Here is a 15,194-nt window from a genome sequence, read left to right as displayed (position 1 = left end):
CCCCCCCCCCCCGCCCCAAAACCTCAGAAATGTATGTGTGTGTGACATGCTTTGAGGTACTGGGAGCAGCCTTGGCAAGTTCCTCTGGTGTCTGGGGGAGTATTTTGAGGCCTGGATCTAACCCAGAAGTCCAATTGAACTGGATTGTCCAGGACATAAGGGAGACTGTTGCTCCTTCCTTCAGTGGCCCACACCAACCTCTTTAAAAACCCCTGATAATTCTTCTTTCCTGTTCTCCAGTTAGCACTTTCTCATCCTGCGTCCAGAGAGTTGTCAGTAAACACGCTTCTCAATTAGCTATTGAATTCATGAGCTGGAAAATGTTAAAATGAACTTGCACTTTGAGATGGGATCATAGTAAAGGGTGGGAAAAAGTGGGAAAGGTTTTGCAGTTCTTCTAATATAACTAATTTAATGTATTTCACTATAAAAAAAATCCACAAATGTGTTGCAAGTTGTTTTAATGTTTCAAACCTCCACCCTCTCTTTAAAAAAGGATCTGATCGCTTTGCGCCATGTTCTGACACTGAACAGACGCGAATATTCATTGAGCATGTTGTCAAGAACTAAATGAAAATCAGCTCACCATAAAAGAAAAGGAAGGATGGAGATGGAGGCCAAAAGCAGTTTAATGGTAGAGTGTAAAACTGAATGAGTTTACAGTAAACGACAAGCAAAACTTTATTTTTATAGCACCTTTTAAAACAGTGTTTACAAAGTACAGTAGGCATGAGAGAAAATTAAATCTGCCGGCTAAGGATAAAATACATAGAAATAAGAGAATATGAAAACAAAATGCAAGAAATAAGATAACTACTGTACCTGTTTGGAAACATTAAAAATGTTTGTTTTTGAAGGAAGTTTCTTATGCTCACCAATGCTGCATTAAGAACAGTAAGTTTGTGAAATATAATTACACATTAAAATAACTTATTTTATTTGAATATATTTTAAAATGTAATTTATTTCTTTGATGGCAAAGCTGAATTTTCAGCATCATTACTGTCATTTTATAGAAATTATTCTAACATGCTGATTTGGTGCTTAACCCTCTGGGGACCAGAGTGTTTTTGGGGCCCTTGGGATGTTTTGACATGCACTGACATTTGTGCTTTTTTCAGTTATTTATAAACATGTTAATGGCAAAGGTGTAAATTCACTCTATATAGCACAGACGGGACTACCATGATAAGTGAGCAACATGTATGTACATGTTTGTATTTTTAATAGAATAATGTTTATGCGTGGTTATTGAAAAAAAATAAAAATGAAAGTTGCTGAAATAAGACCACAAAACACATATTGATTATTTCTTCACAAGACTTTTGAAAATTGTATCACATAGCCTAGAATATTTGCTCCAAAACTATGTGAGAATCATCCTGACTGCTCATTCAGATAAGTCAATAAAGTCTTTTACATTTTTAATGACGTGTTTTGTTTGAGAAAGCTTTATGCAGGAGGCTTGATCTCTCATTAATATGTGTGGCATTCCGCACCTGAGAAAGACAAAGACCCTCCCATAATGGCCCTATTAGGTGCTATCAGGCCATATCATTACAGGAGCCTTGCACAAAGAATGAGGAGATTTAAAAAAGAATGGCTTTTAGATTGTTTGGATTTATATAAGGAAAATACAGGGTGCATACGTCTGGACACTTCTATCACACACCCTTCACCATATAGACATGGTTTTATTTCAGTTCAAAGTTCAAAGTTAGAGTTGGAAACATCTTGAAAAGAAAATAGTCTTTTTCCATAAATGTCTTAGTTTGATCATACATATTTCAAAGTTGAGGATTCATTATTTTGATATAGCTTGCATTGGAACAAACATCTTAGTTGATTAGTTTATTGACAAAACATAAGCTTATTTGATGTCTTTATTTTGAAGCTTATTTGATGCTTATTTTATTTGAAAAACTTTATCCAAAACTAGTCAAAGAAATGTTCTTTTATTTCGTCTGTAACAGTGCGTATCTGTGCGTTCATTCATTCATTCACACACACACACACACACACACACACACACACACACACACACACACACACAGAGAGAGAAACATAATTCACATTTAAACAGTAGGATATGCTATTTGTCCGTTTACAGACACTAACGTTATTCTATATCGCGATTAGAACAAAGCACAAAACACTTACACTTCTCAGCTGAATCTGTTGCTCCTCCTCGAAGTGAAACTAGCACTTGTTCTGTGGTAAATGTCCCAGGATTATTCCTCATAGCCGCGCAAGACGAATCTTAATCTGACTAAAAAATATTGTGTGTTTACAGCATTTGCCTGGGGGCGTTTATCTATTTTGCAAATGGCCTCAACACATTATCTTATGAATAGCGCGCTCTGCGAGTGGGTGTGAACAAATTAACGATAATGAGCTGAGACAGGAGAAACTGTACTTCTCTTTAGTTTTTGACAGATTACATTGCAGGAGAATATTTGTTTTAAATGTGAATTGTTTTATTTAAAAGTAGAAATTTAAAGCGTTCTTTAGACGTATGTTTCATGTTTGTGTGATAAGTATTAGCGGAGTTTCCGTTCATTTTCCAGACATGTTTCAGAAAGATTTTTGCGGAGACAGAGTGAGCTGAAAGCGCACCCTGTTTATTTTATTTATTTTTAAAAAAGCACAAGGTTTTGATGTTAATGTGAGTGTACACAAAAAAAGAAGACCCTCTATAGTTTATAATCATGTATTGATTTTATTTATATGACCATAAATGACGGAGTATTTTAAGTCTATGTTGCTGCTATGTGAAAAAAAAACAGCAAAACGCGCGGGCGCGTTCTTGGTCCCCAGAGGGTTAAGAAATATTTCTTATTAATATGAATGTTGAAAACACTCGTGCTACTTAATATTTTTGTGGAAACTGTGATACATTTTATTCAGAATTCTTTGATAAATAGAAAGTTGGAATATAATTATTTTGTAACAATGTGGAAGTCATTACTGGCACTGTTTTTCTGTCCACACACATATCAACATAATGGAATATCAACATATATCAGTGTACATTCTCCACCAGGCCATATTAATTCTTACATTTTATTCTTAAAAAAGTTGAGGAACAAAGAGTGATAAACAGTAAAGGGGCCCAAAATTTCTGTCAATGGCCCTCTTCAGACTTTAGATGTGTTTAGAGAAGCTATAAAATCCCTTTATGGAAACTCAAACAATGTGTGTAAGTGAACAATCGTGCTTCAAGTCAGATATGTGTTGGACAGCTGCCTTGATGTTGAGGGGTGCTCAGGGACTCCAGCCGTTCTGAAAAGGCGTTTCATAATTACCTGTTCACATGCAAGGCCCAAGTCATAAACGCTGGGATACAGGATCTGAGCCATGCAAAATTCCTTCCTATAGTCTGTTCTGAAACAGACACTCTTCAGTCAGGATGAGGGTTTAGTGAGAAATGGGAGTGATTCTGAAAAAACTGTATCTTGGTTTCCACAAAAATATTAAGCTGCATTTTCAAAATTGATATAGAAATAACAAATGCGAACACCAAATAAGTACATTAGAATGATTTCTGAAGTATCATGTGACACTGAAGACAGGAGTAAGGATGCTGAAAATTCACCTTTGCCTTCACGGGTATAAATTACATTTTAAAATATAATAAAATAGAAAGCTTTTTTTGAAATTGCAATAATATTTCACAATATTACAGTTTTTACTGTGTTTTTGGTCAATTAACTGCAGCCTTGGTGAGGATAAGAGACTTTTCAAAAACATAAAAAATCTGACCGACCTCAAACCTTTGAACAGCAGTGCATGTTATAGTTGCTTAAATAAAAGGGCATTGTAAAGTGTGACCAAACTCTTTCCCAGTATGCTGACTAAAGAAGAGTAGCTGAGTTGATCTAGTTACTGTTTGAAATAATTTTGCATGTAAATATCTGGCGTTTGGTGATAATGAGAGTCTAGAGTGTGACACTGAAATTCTGTGGAAGGGTTGTGATGCTGTTTTAGAAGATAGCAGAGGTTTGAATGTGAGCCGGTTTGGTGTGGGTGGTGTGTTGAATGGCAGGCTGCTGGCTCTGTGCTGGACTGAAGGTTATTCTCAGCTGCAGGAACCATAGTGGGCCACTCCCTGGGCGGGCAGCGGGAGAACATTGACCGCAGTGGCTAGCCGAGGCTGAGATGATGGGCTATTCTTGGCTCTGGCTGTATTTGTGAGTTCAGGGTTCTTGAGGGTACAAACACAATATAGACACAAAGAAACGGTTTATTTAAAATGTGGTCAATAAAATAGAAGCTTCCAGTCATTGTGTGACCAAAACCACTCAAATGACCACTAGTGGTTCTTGTTTGCCTGCTTCTCTCTCTTTATGTATGTGTGTGTGTATATGAGTACTCTAGTATATTCTTATTCTGAACCAGTTCCATTTATTTAAAAGGTTTTCATAACTTTTGATTCTGTAAAGCAGTTCTTGAATATGCATGCATATATATCAGGGGTGTAACGATACCCCCATGTCACGATTCGATACATATCAAGATTCCGAACTCACGATACAATATTATTGCAATACTCCAAGACATATAGTAAAAGGTTAACAAAAAATGTACTGTTGATTAAAATGCTAAATTTGTTGTTACATTGTGGGTGTAAATCAATAGGCTTGGACTTGGTGCTGATAACCTAATGCACAGGACAATGGTGACACCAGAATAAAAATATTCATGATTCTGACTCTGAAAATACAGAATTATTTCAGACAAATATGTTTGGACTGTGTCCCTGACTAGATGTATTTAAAATGATTTATTTGACACGATATATTGTTGCACCCCTAATATATAATGGTGCGTCCTGCGCGACTAGTTCAATTTACAAACAATTGACTATTGAACCTGTTGTATTTAGTGAATGAAAAACATTTATGAGTCAGTTGAATCATAACGGAATTAATCTGTTAATCTGACTCGCTGTCATTTCATCATGTCTGACTCCAAAAAGCATGATTCATGTATTATGATGAGATGTATTATAAACACGAATGAGCAAATTCATTTTCTTTTAGTATTTTTAATGTACTTTTTATTTAATTTAGTTCAGACCAATTATTGGATCTCATTTATTTTAGCCGCCTTATTAAAATATACAGTGTAATATAATGCAGCACAAAGGTGGTATTGCTTCATACATATCATTTTTTATACATAATATTTTTTTATTATGTATTAATATAAAAAATGATATGTATGAAGCAATACCACATTTGTGCTGCATTTAAAACACCTTTTGCAAGAATTTGTTATATTGGTTCTGTTTAAATAAAAAAAAATATTTCATCATTTGGCAACTGAATATTGGGAGCAATAAATGCAATAAGAATTGCTTTTCTTATTTATATTTCTTCCTCAAAAGAAGTATAAGAATCTCAAATCATTAATATGAATCAGAACCAGAATTAATAAACTCGTTAGGAATTCCATTCTTAGTTGATGATTTATTATTTTTTACCAGATTGCCTCCTGACTCTTGACAACAAATTCTATGTCGGTGGCAGGACTCTATGGAAAAATTTGTTTGGCTCTTTTCTTTTTTTACTCATTTGTCAGAGGCTGAAGTTGTTTGCAGGCTTGTGGTGGAATCTGGCCTTAAACACGTGTGTTGGGCAGCAGAACTGAGAGACGTTGCCCAGGAATTCATTCGGAATCTCAAACCTCTGCATATCCCATCACAGTCACTCTCAGTGAAGCACCACTAACTGCATTGTTCTCTTGCTATGAATAAGTGTGTGTGTGTGTCCACTCTCTCTTAGGTTATGAGGAGGTGGTCAGAATCCCCAAAGGATCTGTATTCATACACATCCAAGAGCTCAACGTCTCTAACAATTACTTGGGTGAGACAATATTTTTCATGGTTTTACTCAAATATGAGCCTCTCAGAGGAACTAATAAACTGTTGGAGTTAGTAGATTCTGTAAAGGGCTTCCCCGCTGAATTGCAAGCATGGATCTGAGAGGGCTTTATCGTGCCTCATGGCTCAGCTAAGATTATTTGTGCATTTTTAAATTGTCAACCCATGGTCATGTACCCAGAGTTATCTTGTTCAATGTTTTACACTGTTCATTCATACTTCACCCTGGGTTAGTAATTTATCTTGAGTATCTTGAGTCAGGTTTCCAGATTTTACAAATGTGCTTTTGTGAACCTTTTTGGTTAATATTTGTGAGATTGCATTCACTCACAAAACATTTGCTTTGCAAAAGCATAGAAATATAGTTTTTCCTCACATCTCATATTATTTCAATCACCATTTTTGTATTCGCTCACAAAACTTTTGCGCCACAAATATTGCGTTCCCTCAAGAAACTTTGTTTTCGCACACATAGAAATATAAGTTTTCTCTTATTATTCCCATCACCAGTTTTGAGTTTGCTCACAAAGTGGAACGCAAAACTGGTGATGTAATAGTATTACCTGGGAGGAAAAGCTACATTTTAATGGAAGCTTGTTTCTGCCATGGAATAAAAAAATTTTAAAGAGAATTGCGACTTTTTATCTCACAATTCAGACTTTTTTCGCAATTGCAAGTTATAATGTCTGAATTGTGGGATATAAACTCGCAATTGCGAGAAATAAAGTCAGAATTGAGAGTTTACACCTCGCAATTCTGACTTCTCTCAGAATTGTGAGAAACTCGCAATTGTGAATTTTAAAGTCCAATTCTGATGGGAAACAATCTTTTTTTTCCTCAGAATTGCAAGTTTATATCTCGCAATTGTATCTGACTTTATAACATGCAATTGCAACTTTTGTGACTTTATATCACACTATTCTGAGAAAAAAAGTTTTTTTATTTTTTTATTCCATGTCGGAAACAATCTTCCATCATATTTAAATGCTTTTGTGAGCAAACACAAAGTTTCTTGGGGGAACGCAAAACTTTCCCTTCCGTTTCATATTTTTCCCATAGCCCTTAGGGGCTTCATGAGTTTGATTAGATGCCTGTTGCTAAAACAACTCCGTATAGTATTTTATACTTTGGTTAGTGAAGCTTTGTGGCATTGTCCCCAAATTGTGGTGCCAGACTTAACAGTTCCAACTTCCTTTATAAGTGTCAAACTTTATTTAACCAAGGGTTCAAAGTGTACCCAAACCCTGGGGTTAGTCAGAGCATGAAAAGCCTGTAAATGAACAGATAATTTGTCTTTTTTTCACATTGAAGAGTCTGCTGTGTATTGAGGCCTGTTAATTATTAACCCTTTCCATGATTACCACAGTGTTGAAGAGCAAGGGGGATCAGTACTTCATCAACGGCAAGCTGACCATCGACACGCCACGACGCTTTGACATCGCAGGAACCACCTTCCACTATCGCCGACCCACCAATGAACCGGAGACCCTGGAAGCACTTGGACCCACCAACATGACCCTGATCGTCATGGTAATGCAGAGATGCTGGGTGGTCTGTTCAAGCAGGATATTTGTGTACTGCTTGTGTTGGTACAGATGCCTCAGAATTTAGACAGCTGCAATGTATTTGCTAAGCGTAATTTTCGCTGTAAATGTTATTTCAAGCTGAAATGTTTAATTTTTTTCATAAGTACTTACTCCTGTCCCGGTTTAATATGCTGAGAGAACAATGGGTAAGCCATTTGTAGATATATTGCCCTGAACATTTTTAAACAATGTGTTTCTTTGGTTCTATCAAATCGTTGCTTTTTTTTTTTTAGCATTCAGATCAGGCCGATACAGAAACCATAACGTGGGGTTGGCTCAGGAATATCTGTTTATTCTAGCAATGGAAGATGGGGAGTTTTTTGCGAAACCTGTTATAAAACAATTACAAACTATCCAGCTTCATTAAAATGCTGAACGTTTGAAATCAAAGAGTTGAAGGCCACTGTTGTGGTGTGTTGCAGGTTTTGGTCCGTGAGGAGAATCCTGGGATCCATTACCGTTTTAACCCACCTGTCAACAGAGATCCACTGAGCGTTTATGCCTGGCATTATACATCCTGGTCCCGCTGCTCTGCGTTGTGTGCAGGAGGTAACAGTTTTCTGTCTGTTATGGTTGAATTGTCTCTTCACTGACACACATAAGGAAATTATTCACACATGAAAGTGGCATTTAAAGGTTTTCCTCAAAGAAACTGAATTTAAATGGTGTATGCATTCACAATGCTAAATGCACAAGAAAATCAAGCTGTCCAACACAGTTCACATAAACAATGCAAATTTCCCATGTCTGCCTGTTAGGATGTGTGTGAACAGTTTGAAAGCCTGGGAAAAACACTTACATGGACTGTATATAGCAAAAACACCAGCTTTGATGTCACTTCCTATGCTCAAGCTCTTTCCCCTTTATTCTTGTATTCATGCTTTGTGAGTTAATGACCCATATTTATCTTGCTGATAAGAAACTATTAGCTGTGGCTCAGAACTAATTTGCTGTCGAAAACATGGAATCTGTTCCAGAATCGCTTAAAGGCATCATGAAGGTTGTTCGTTAACAGCTGTAATGGAAAAGGCAATCCCACAATGCATTAAAATAAATGCAAAATTTCGGGCAAAGCAAAATAAACGTTTATTATAATACTGTGAAGTTTTGATTAAAAATATGGATGGACAATATATCGGTATTATATCAGTTATCAGCCAGTGTTAGAGATTTATTTTTATATAATAAAAAAATGTATAGATATTGCTCAATATTGAATATATGTCTGCCGATATTAGATATTATGCATGCTCATTTCTCCTATTTTTACTTCTAGATTACCTTTGCCATCATGTAACACTCAAAGTTAATATTTAACACTGTAGTAGTCTTTAGCATATTTCAAAATGAGTATCTATTTTTCATACTGTACATTATAATGTTGTGATATCTAAATTAACTTTTTTTTTTTCAGGTTATATTTATACACTAACATTCAAAAATTTGGGGAGATGATTTGATTTATTTGATCAAAATTTAGTAAAACAGTTATATTGTGAAATATTACTACAATTTAAAATAACTGTTTTCTATTTTAATACAGTTTAAAATGTCATTTATTCCTGTGATGGCAAAGCTGAATTTTCAGCTTCAATACTGTCTTCATTAAGTCTTCAGTGTCAAATCATTCACAAATCATTCTAATATGCTGATTTGTTTTTGATCAATTTAATTCATCCTTGCTGAATAAAAGATCTGACCCCAAACTTCTGAACGGTAGTATATACAAAAAAAGTATAGAAGTAATATTTTAGTATAGAATTACTGAATATAGAATTAGCCTTTAATCTGCTATTGCCCAAAAAATGAAATGAATTATCAGCTTTTTGGTATCAGGCCAGAATTGAAATGTTTGTCACAAATTTAGTGACCTTATAAAAGCAGCCACTTCTAAGGTTCCATTTCAGTTAGGATGCTGCCTTTGATGGCAGATGTCCGTTTAGGCGGTAAGCAGCAAGGCAGCTCGCTAGATTTTGGAACAGAGCCATAACCACAACGGATCAAAACCGTAATAACTTCACAGGGACTCTGTGTTTACACAAAGACAAGAATGAAACAGCACTGACATCAAAGCTTCATGTTTGTATGATTAGGGATTGTGATAATCTAGTGTGATTTATACAGCAAAGACTTTTCTCTGTGTCACAGGGGTTCAAGTCCAGCAGGTAGTGTGCAAGAAACAAGCTGACCTCTCTGTGGTTTACAACCATTTCTGTGACAAGAAGAACAAGCCCAAAGACAAGAAAAGGCCGTGCAACTTGGAGCCCTGCCCTCCAATGTGGGTGTTCTGTATGTGTTTGTGTGTGACATTAACATCCATCCCGAGTGATCCAAACACATATGCACTGTGCTAAATACAGGTGTAAATGGCATGCTTATGGGAACATATGGTAATTCGATCATGTAAACCACATTCAGACATGGTCAGGGATGCGTATGGCCACATCAGATTTGTAGTAAATGCTAATGTGTCCTTATGCTTTCCAGATATCATCAAAAGACCACCAATTTATTTGCCAGTCACTGCAGTACCAACCATTTGCTAATTAGTATAATATTTATTTCCCTCCGACCAGATGCTTTGGCACTGCTGATTTTTTAAAATGTTTTTCAATACAAAATAATGTTACATTACAAATTACAAACTTTCTGATTCATATATATATAATTATATATTCAATGTATATAATTTTTTAAGATGTCTAAACTCCACTGTACATGCACAAGACTTCACATAACATCTTCGGTATGCCTGATCAATGTGGTGCCATCATTCCCTGATATTTGTTGGTATGTGTGTTTCTGTCAGGTGGTGGACAGGAGACTGGTCAGAATGCAGTCGGAGCTGTAACAGAGGTGTGCGCACACGGGAAGTGCTGTGTAAGAGGAAGATCTCGGCTGCAGAGGAGAAAGTCCTGGATGACGTGGCCTGCACCCCACCTCGGCCTTCCATCACCGAGCCCTGCAACAACCACAGCTGCCCACCAGAATGGCATGCCCTGGACTGGTCTGAGGTACAGTAGAAGAACATCTATTTTCTGTTATTTGGTAAGGTCTCTCTTAATCTGTTGTGATTTTTTTCTTTTACAGTGTACTCCTAGCTGTGGTCCTGGTTATAGGTACAGGGTGATTTTATGTAGAAGTGGAGAGAATGGTGAAACATTGGCAGAGTCAGAGTGCCCGAAACAAAGCCGTCCGACCACCAGGGTGCGCTGTAACATACAACGTTGCCCACCACCTCAGTGGGTTACGGGACCCTGGGGAGAGGTGAGATCTAATTCAAAACAGTGAGATTGTCACTTTGTGACACAAACACATTTATCACAAACACTTAAAACATCTGACATAAGTGTTCATGTTTAAGCTAAATTAGATTATGACTTGAATAGCTGTGAATGACAAAAATATAATTGTGAGACCCAGCAAATAAAAACATCAATCTAATGGAAATGTACACAATGTACACTTAATGTACACAAGGGAAAAAATATTCATTTAACATTTACATTTTATATATTTTTCATTCATTCATTCATTCATTCATTCAAATAAATAGAAATGTTACAAAAACGAAGACTTCCAACCTACATGATGCTTAATTTTGTTATATAATTTTTTTTTGGTGTCTTCCCAGCAGGTGAAAACATGCACTGAATCGAGTTTAAAAATGTTAAAAGACAATATATGTGAAAATCCGTGTAAAATTTCAAAGTTTATTTTCTTATACATGTTCCATGTCCTTTTTGACGTGTGTGTTCTAGTGCTCCGCTAGGTGCGGTATGGGTCAAGAGATTCGTTTAGTGCAGTGTCTGACACACACTGGCCAGCCATCCAACGAGTGCCCTGAGACGCATCGTCCCGCCTCCATGCAGCAGTGCAAGAGCAAGTGTGACCACAGTGGCCCTACAGATAACCCTGAAGGTTAGACGTCTCAATTTGCATACCATCTGGCCTATGTATAATATTAGCATGTTACAAATCATAGTGTGTTGAAGTTTTTTAAGGCAAAAATGTCCCACAATCTATTGCTCTTTTAGCTTTAACAACTATACTGACGCAATTTTAGGACAGTAGTATGTCCCAAAACTGATATACTGTCTTACTGCAGTGCTGCAGTGATAACATATTTTCGTAGGCCAACCCAGAAGTTAGCATCAGCCTGGTTCCCTCAACAAAAACCCAATAGGAATTTTCCACAGATTTTTGGATTATTGCAGAAAATAAGCTCTGTGACCAACAAAAGTTTATGATTCTTGAACATTTTGTTCATCACGATCTTCACAAATGAACACTTCTATGATTTTCGAAGCCCAAATACAATGGCCAGAAGTAAAAATCTAGACGTAGACTACAAACGAATTACTACCATTAACCATCAGACTCTTTCAGTCTTTATTTAAAAACATTTTCTCTGAAAGTTTGAATAGTTTCCAAGAGCACAATTATAAACACAATAAAAGCTGACTAGTGAATAGATGAGCTTACCTGTTCAAGCGTGATGCGTTTAATTTCCCAGGCAACCTCTGTAGTCCATTTAAGCCGCTTGTTAGCAACTGTCATTTTCAGGACAGGTAAAAGCTTTTTAAAAAAATCTCCAACTATAGCCAACTATTTTTAATGATAAGAAGCTAAAACCTGCCTGAAAAGTCGCTAAATGTCGCTAGTTGACGTCATGCGACTGCATGTTAACCAGCAATCCAAAAAAAGTGTCTACATTTGTCGCCAAGTGCTTTTTGTAAAAAAGTCGCTAAAGGGGTCTGAAAGTCCCCTGAAGACAAAGTCTTTAGGTTGGGGTATTACTGATGTATTTAATGTCAAAGACTAAAATGTGAAAATATCTTGAGCTTGTGTTACCACAGACCTCATTTGGAAATGGAAGTGCTAAAATGCTAACTAAAAACCCATTCCTGCAGAACTCTACATACTTTAACACAGTTAAATGCAAATTGAGACATGGTCCCTAAAACTATACACCACAAAGTACTTGTGGAAATTTGTTACATGCTTGAAGAAACTGGGATGCATATTGCATTTCTTTTTAATGTGCATGTTTTCTTAATGTGACTGTACTTTTTCTGTCTCCTGCAGAGTGTAAAGATGTGAACACAGTGGCATACTGCCCCCTGGTGCTCAGGTTCAAGTTTTGCAGCCGTGCATACTTCAGACAGATGTGCTGCAAAACCTGCCAAGGACACTGACCTCCCTCTCTCTCTCACTCTCTATGTCTCTCTCTTTCTCTCTCGCCCTCATTTTCTCCTCCCTCCTCTTCTTGCATGGCCAAAACCGCCCATGCTCAGCATTCCACTGGAGGAGTGCTGTTAAGCACTGGCAAACTGACATCTTTGTGGGATAAAGCGTGGAAGAAATGATAGCGAGAGAGAGACGTGTAAAGAAAGAGGGAGAGAGAGAATGTCTGTGCTGCTCTCTTTCTTTCCCTCCGACCAGATGCTTTGGCACTGCTGCTGTGAATACCAGTCTGCCCAGAAGACATCTGTCAGTGTTTCTTTTGCTCTTCCACGTGGTGCTTTCGGCCATTACTTATCATACAGAGAAGTGTTTGTGTGGACTGTCACACTTGTACTGCTAGTTCTCACTCAGTGAATTATAGTCGTCTATTATTGTAATGTGATAAAATAAGCATTTATAGACAAATCGTCTTTATCATAGTCTCAAAGGTGCACTCAGTATTTTTTGTTTGTTTGTGTAGTGCTGATCGTCTTGGACTTATACTGACAGTAGTGTTGTGGATGAAATCATCATGAACAATAGTTATCAGTATTATTTCAGTAGTATTATTATTCCACAAGTTAGTTTTAGTAGTAAACTAGTAGTAGCAAAAGTAGTATTCAGCTTGTCATGTGATCTCAACATGGCTGCCCCCATGAGAGACCCACTCCATGCTTTTATTAGGCTGGGATGTTAAACATATTTTAAAGTACTTTTTGTTTTGCTTGTGTTAAAAAAAATGGAGGAAAAAAAATATTGAGTGCATCTTTAAAGGCATAATTCACCCAAAATGGAATATTCTGTCATTATTTACTCATTATTTACTTAGACCCCATTGACTTTCAATAAATTGTAAAAAAAAAAAAGACTATTATCTATAAAATAAAATAGAAATCACAGAAAAAAAAAGAAAGTCATACTGGTTTGGAACAACATGAGGGTGAGTAAATGATGCATTTTTAATTTTAGGTGAACTATCCCTTTAAGGGCCTTCACACTTACAGCAATTTACAAAGCAACCAATGCTCATGTTGATTTAAAGAGACACGAGTAAAGGTGCGGTCACATTAACCGCTGTTTCGGAGACGGAATCCAGTCATTTCATTAGATATCCATGCGATCAGGAATTTTGCGTGAGGACGAAAGATTTCCCCTTGCAGATCTCGCAATGGGTTCAAATAGACTAACAGAAAGTTGCAAATTTGCTGCGTTGACCAACAGAAAGCTGCTTGGCTTGAATGTGAGCTGCGCTTGACAATATAGAATGACCTTTTTCTGCCCGTGAAGTTTTGCCGAAAATTCACTAAAATGGCAGCAGCTTAGCACCTCATTATACAGATGGATGCTGCAGGTAGGCACATTTACTAGCAGTGACTTGTTGACATTCAACAATTAAATGTTGCTGTCCGTGTGAACGGCCCTTTAGAGACACTTCAGATCACTCAGATAACATAAGCTCTCATTTGGTGTGGTTGGTGCTGTATACTGTATCTTTTAATCTGACGGCCTTGTGGCTATTTGCAGGTGCTGTGCCATTTTCTTGCCATCCGGTCCCATAATGTTTACGCTAATTGTTAATAAGATACCGTGCGTCAGTCAAACCTGGATGAACAATAAACTGTTTAGCAAACCGAGGGAAACGAGAGGTCAGTTTAGCTTCCATGTAATAGTAGTTAAAGAGGCCAATGGAAGCTGTTGTTGAACCATGTGGTGGTCATACCGTATAGTTATTCTCAGACACTTTTTACCCAAGATAATGTACTGTACTCTTAATGCACCACAAGTTTCTGTGCTTCAACTGTGGTGACAGTGCAGAATTGTGTCCTTCTACAGAATTGTGTTCATAGTCTTACCTTTGAGATTGTTAAACAATAGTTTGGGTTCTGCCATAATCTACTTGCTCTTATGTTGTTCAAATCCTTTTTCTTCTTCTTCTGTGGGACACAAAATTAGATATTTAGCAGAATGTCCAAGCTGCTTTATTCCATACAGTGAAAGTGGTGGGTGATTCACACAGATAAACGTTTTAAAAAAGCATTATAAAGTTTTATAAAAGTACTACAATTATATTCCAGTTCCTCTCGAGCCATACAATAGGTTTGTGTGAGTAAAATACCAAAATATAAGTCATTGTTTGAAGTGACAGTCTGACACTTGAATATCTGCACATGCAAATGAGATTTGAGAGTAAAGGGGAAGAATTAGGGTGGAAGTAATACCTTTTTAGCAATTTCTATTTGGGTCTGTTCCTCACGAAAATAAAAAGGTTCATAAAGGTTCAAAATCATAAAGGTTTAGAACAGCATAATGGTGATTAAATGACCGAATTTTTCATTTGTAGGTGAACTATTATTAAGTTTTATAATGTGTTGATTGATTGGATTCCCTTCCAAATATCAACATTTCAACTTTGTCTAAACTTACTAGTATCAACCCCCGTTAGAGAGCCATAACAGACCTTCTCCCTGTCCTGGGTCCTGGCAGCGCATGTCGAATGT

The 15,194-nt window shown here is 36.8% G+C and overlaps 1 protein-coding gene across 2 annotated transcripts in view; it reads left to right on the top strand.

Moving 5' to 3' along the window:
- adamts10 (ADAM metallopeptidase with thrombospondin type 1 motif, 10) overlaps window positions 1-13,131 on the top strand; it is a 54,185-nt gene extending 41,054 nt beyond the window's left edge. For both annotated transcript variants that reach the window (XM_056252359.1, XM_056252360.1), the window contains 8 exons: window positions 5,787-5,867; window positions 7,251-7,414; window positions 7,893-8,019; window positions 9,619-9,748; window positions 10,280-10,484; window positions 10,561-10,737; window positions 11,232-11,391; window positions 12,559-13,131. In XM_056252359.1, the coding sequence (XP_056108334.1) occupies window positions 5,787-5,867; window positions 7,251-7,414; window positions 7,893-8,019; window positions 9,619-9,748; window positions 10,280-10,484; window positions 10,561-10,737; window positions 11,232-11,391; window positions 12,559-12,668 (1,154 nt within the window). In that variant the 3' untranslated portion in view covers window positions 12,669-13,131. The remainder of the gene's footprint in view (window positions 1-5,786; window positions 5,868-7,250; window positions 7,415-7,892; window positions 8,020-9,618; window positions 9,749-10,279; window positions 10,485-10,560; window positions 10,738-11,231; window positions 11,392-12,558) is intronic.
- Window positions 13,132-15,194: the final 2,063 nt, after the last annotated feature.

Source organism: Rhinichthys klamathensis, unplaced genomic scaffold, assembly GCF_029890125.1.
Source record: "Rhinichthys klamathensis goyatoka isolate OS25496 unplaced genomic scaffold, OSU_Roscu_1.1 h1tg000094l_1, whole genome shotgun sequence".
NCBI lineage: Eukaryota > Metazoa > Chordata > Actinopteri > Cypriniformes > Leuciscidae > Rhinichthys > Rhinichthys klamathensis.
This window is presented reverse-complemented; position numbering and strand designations above follow the sequence as displayed.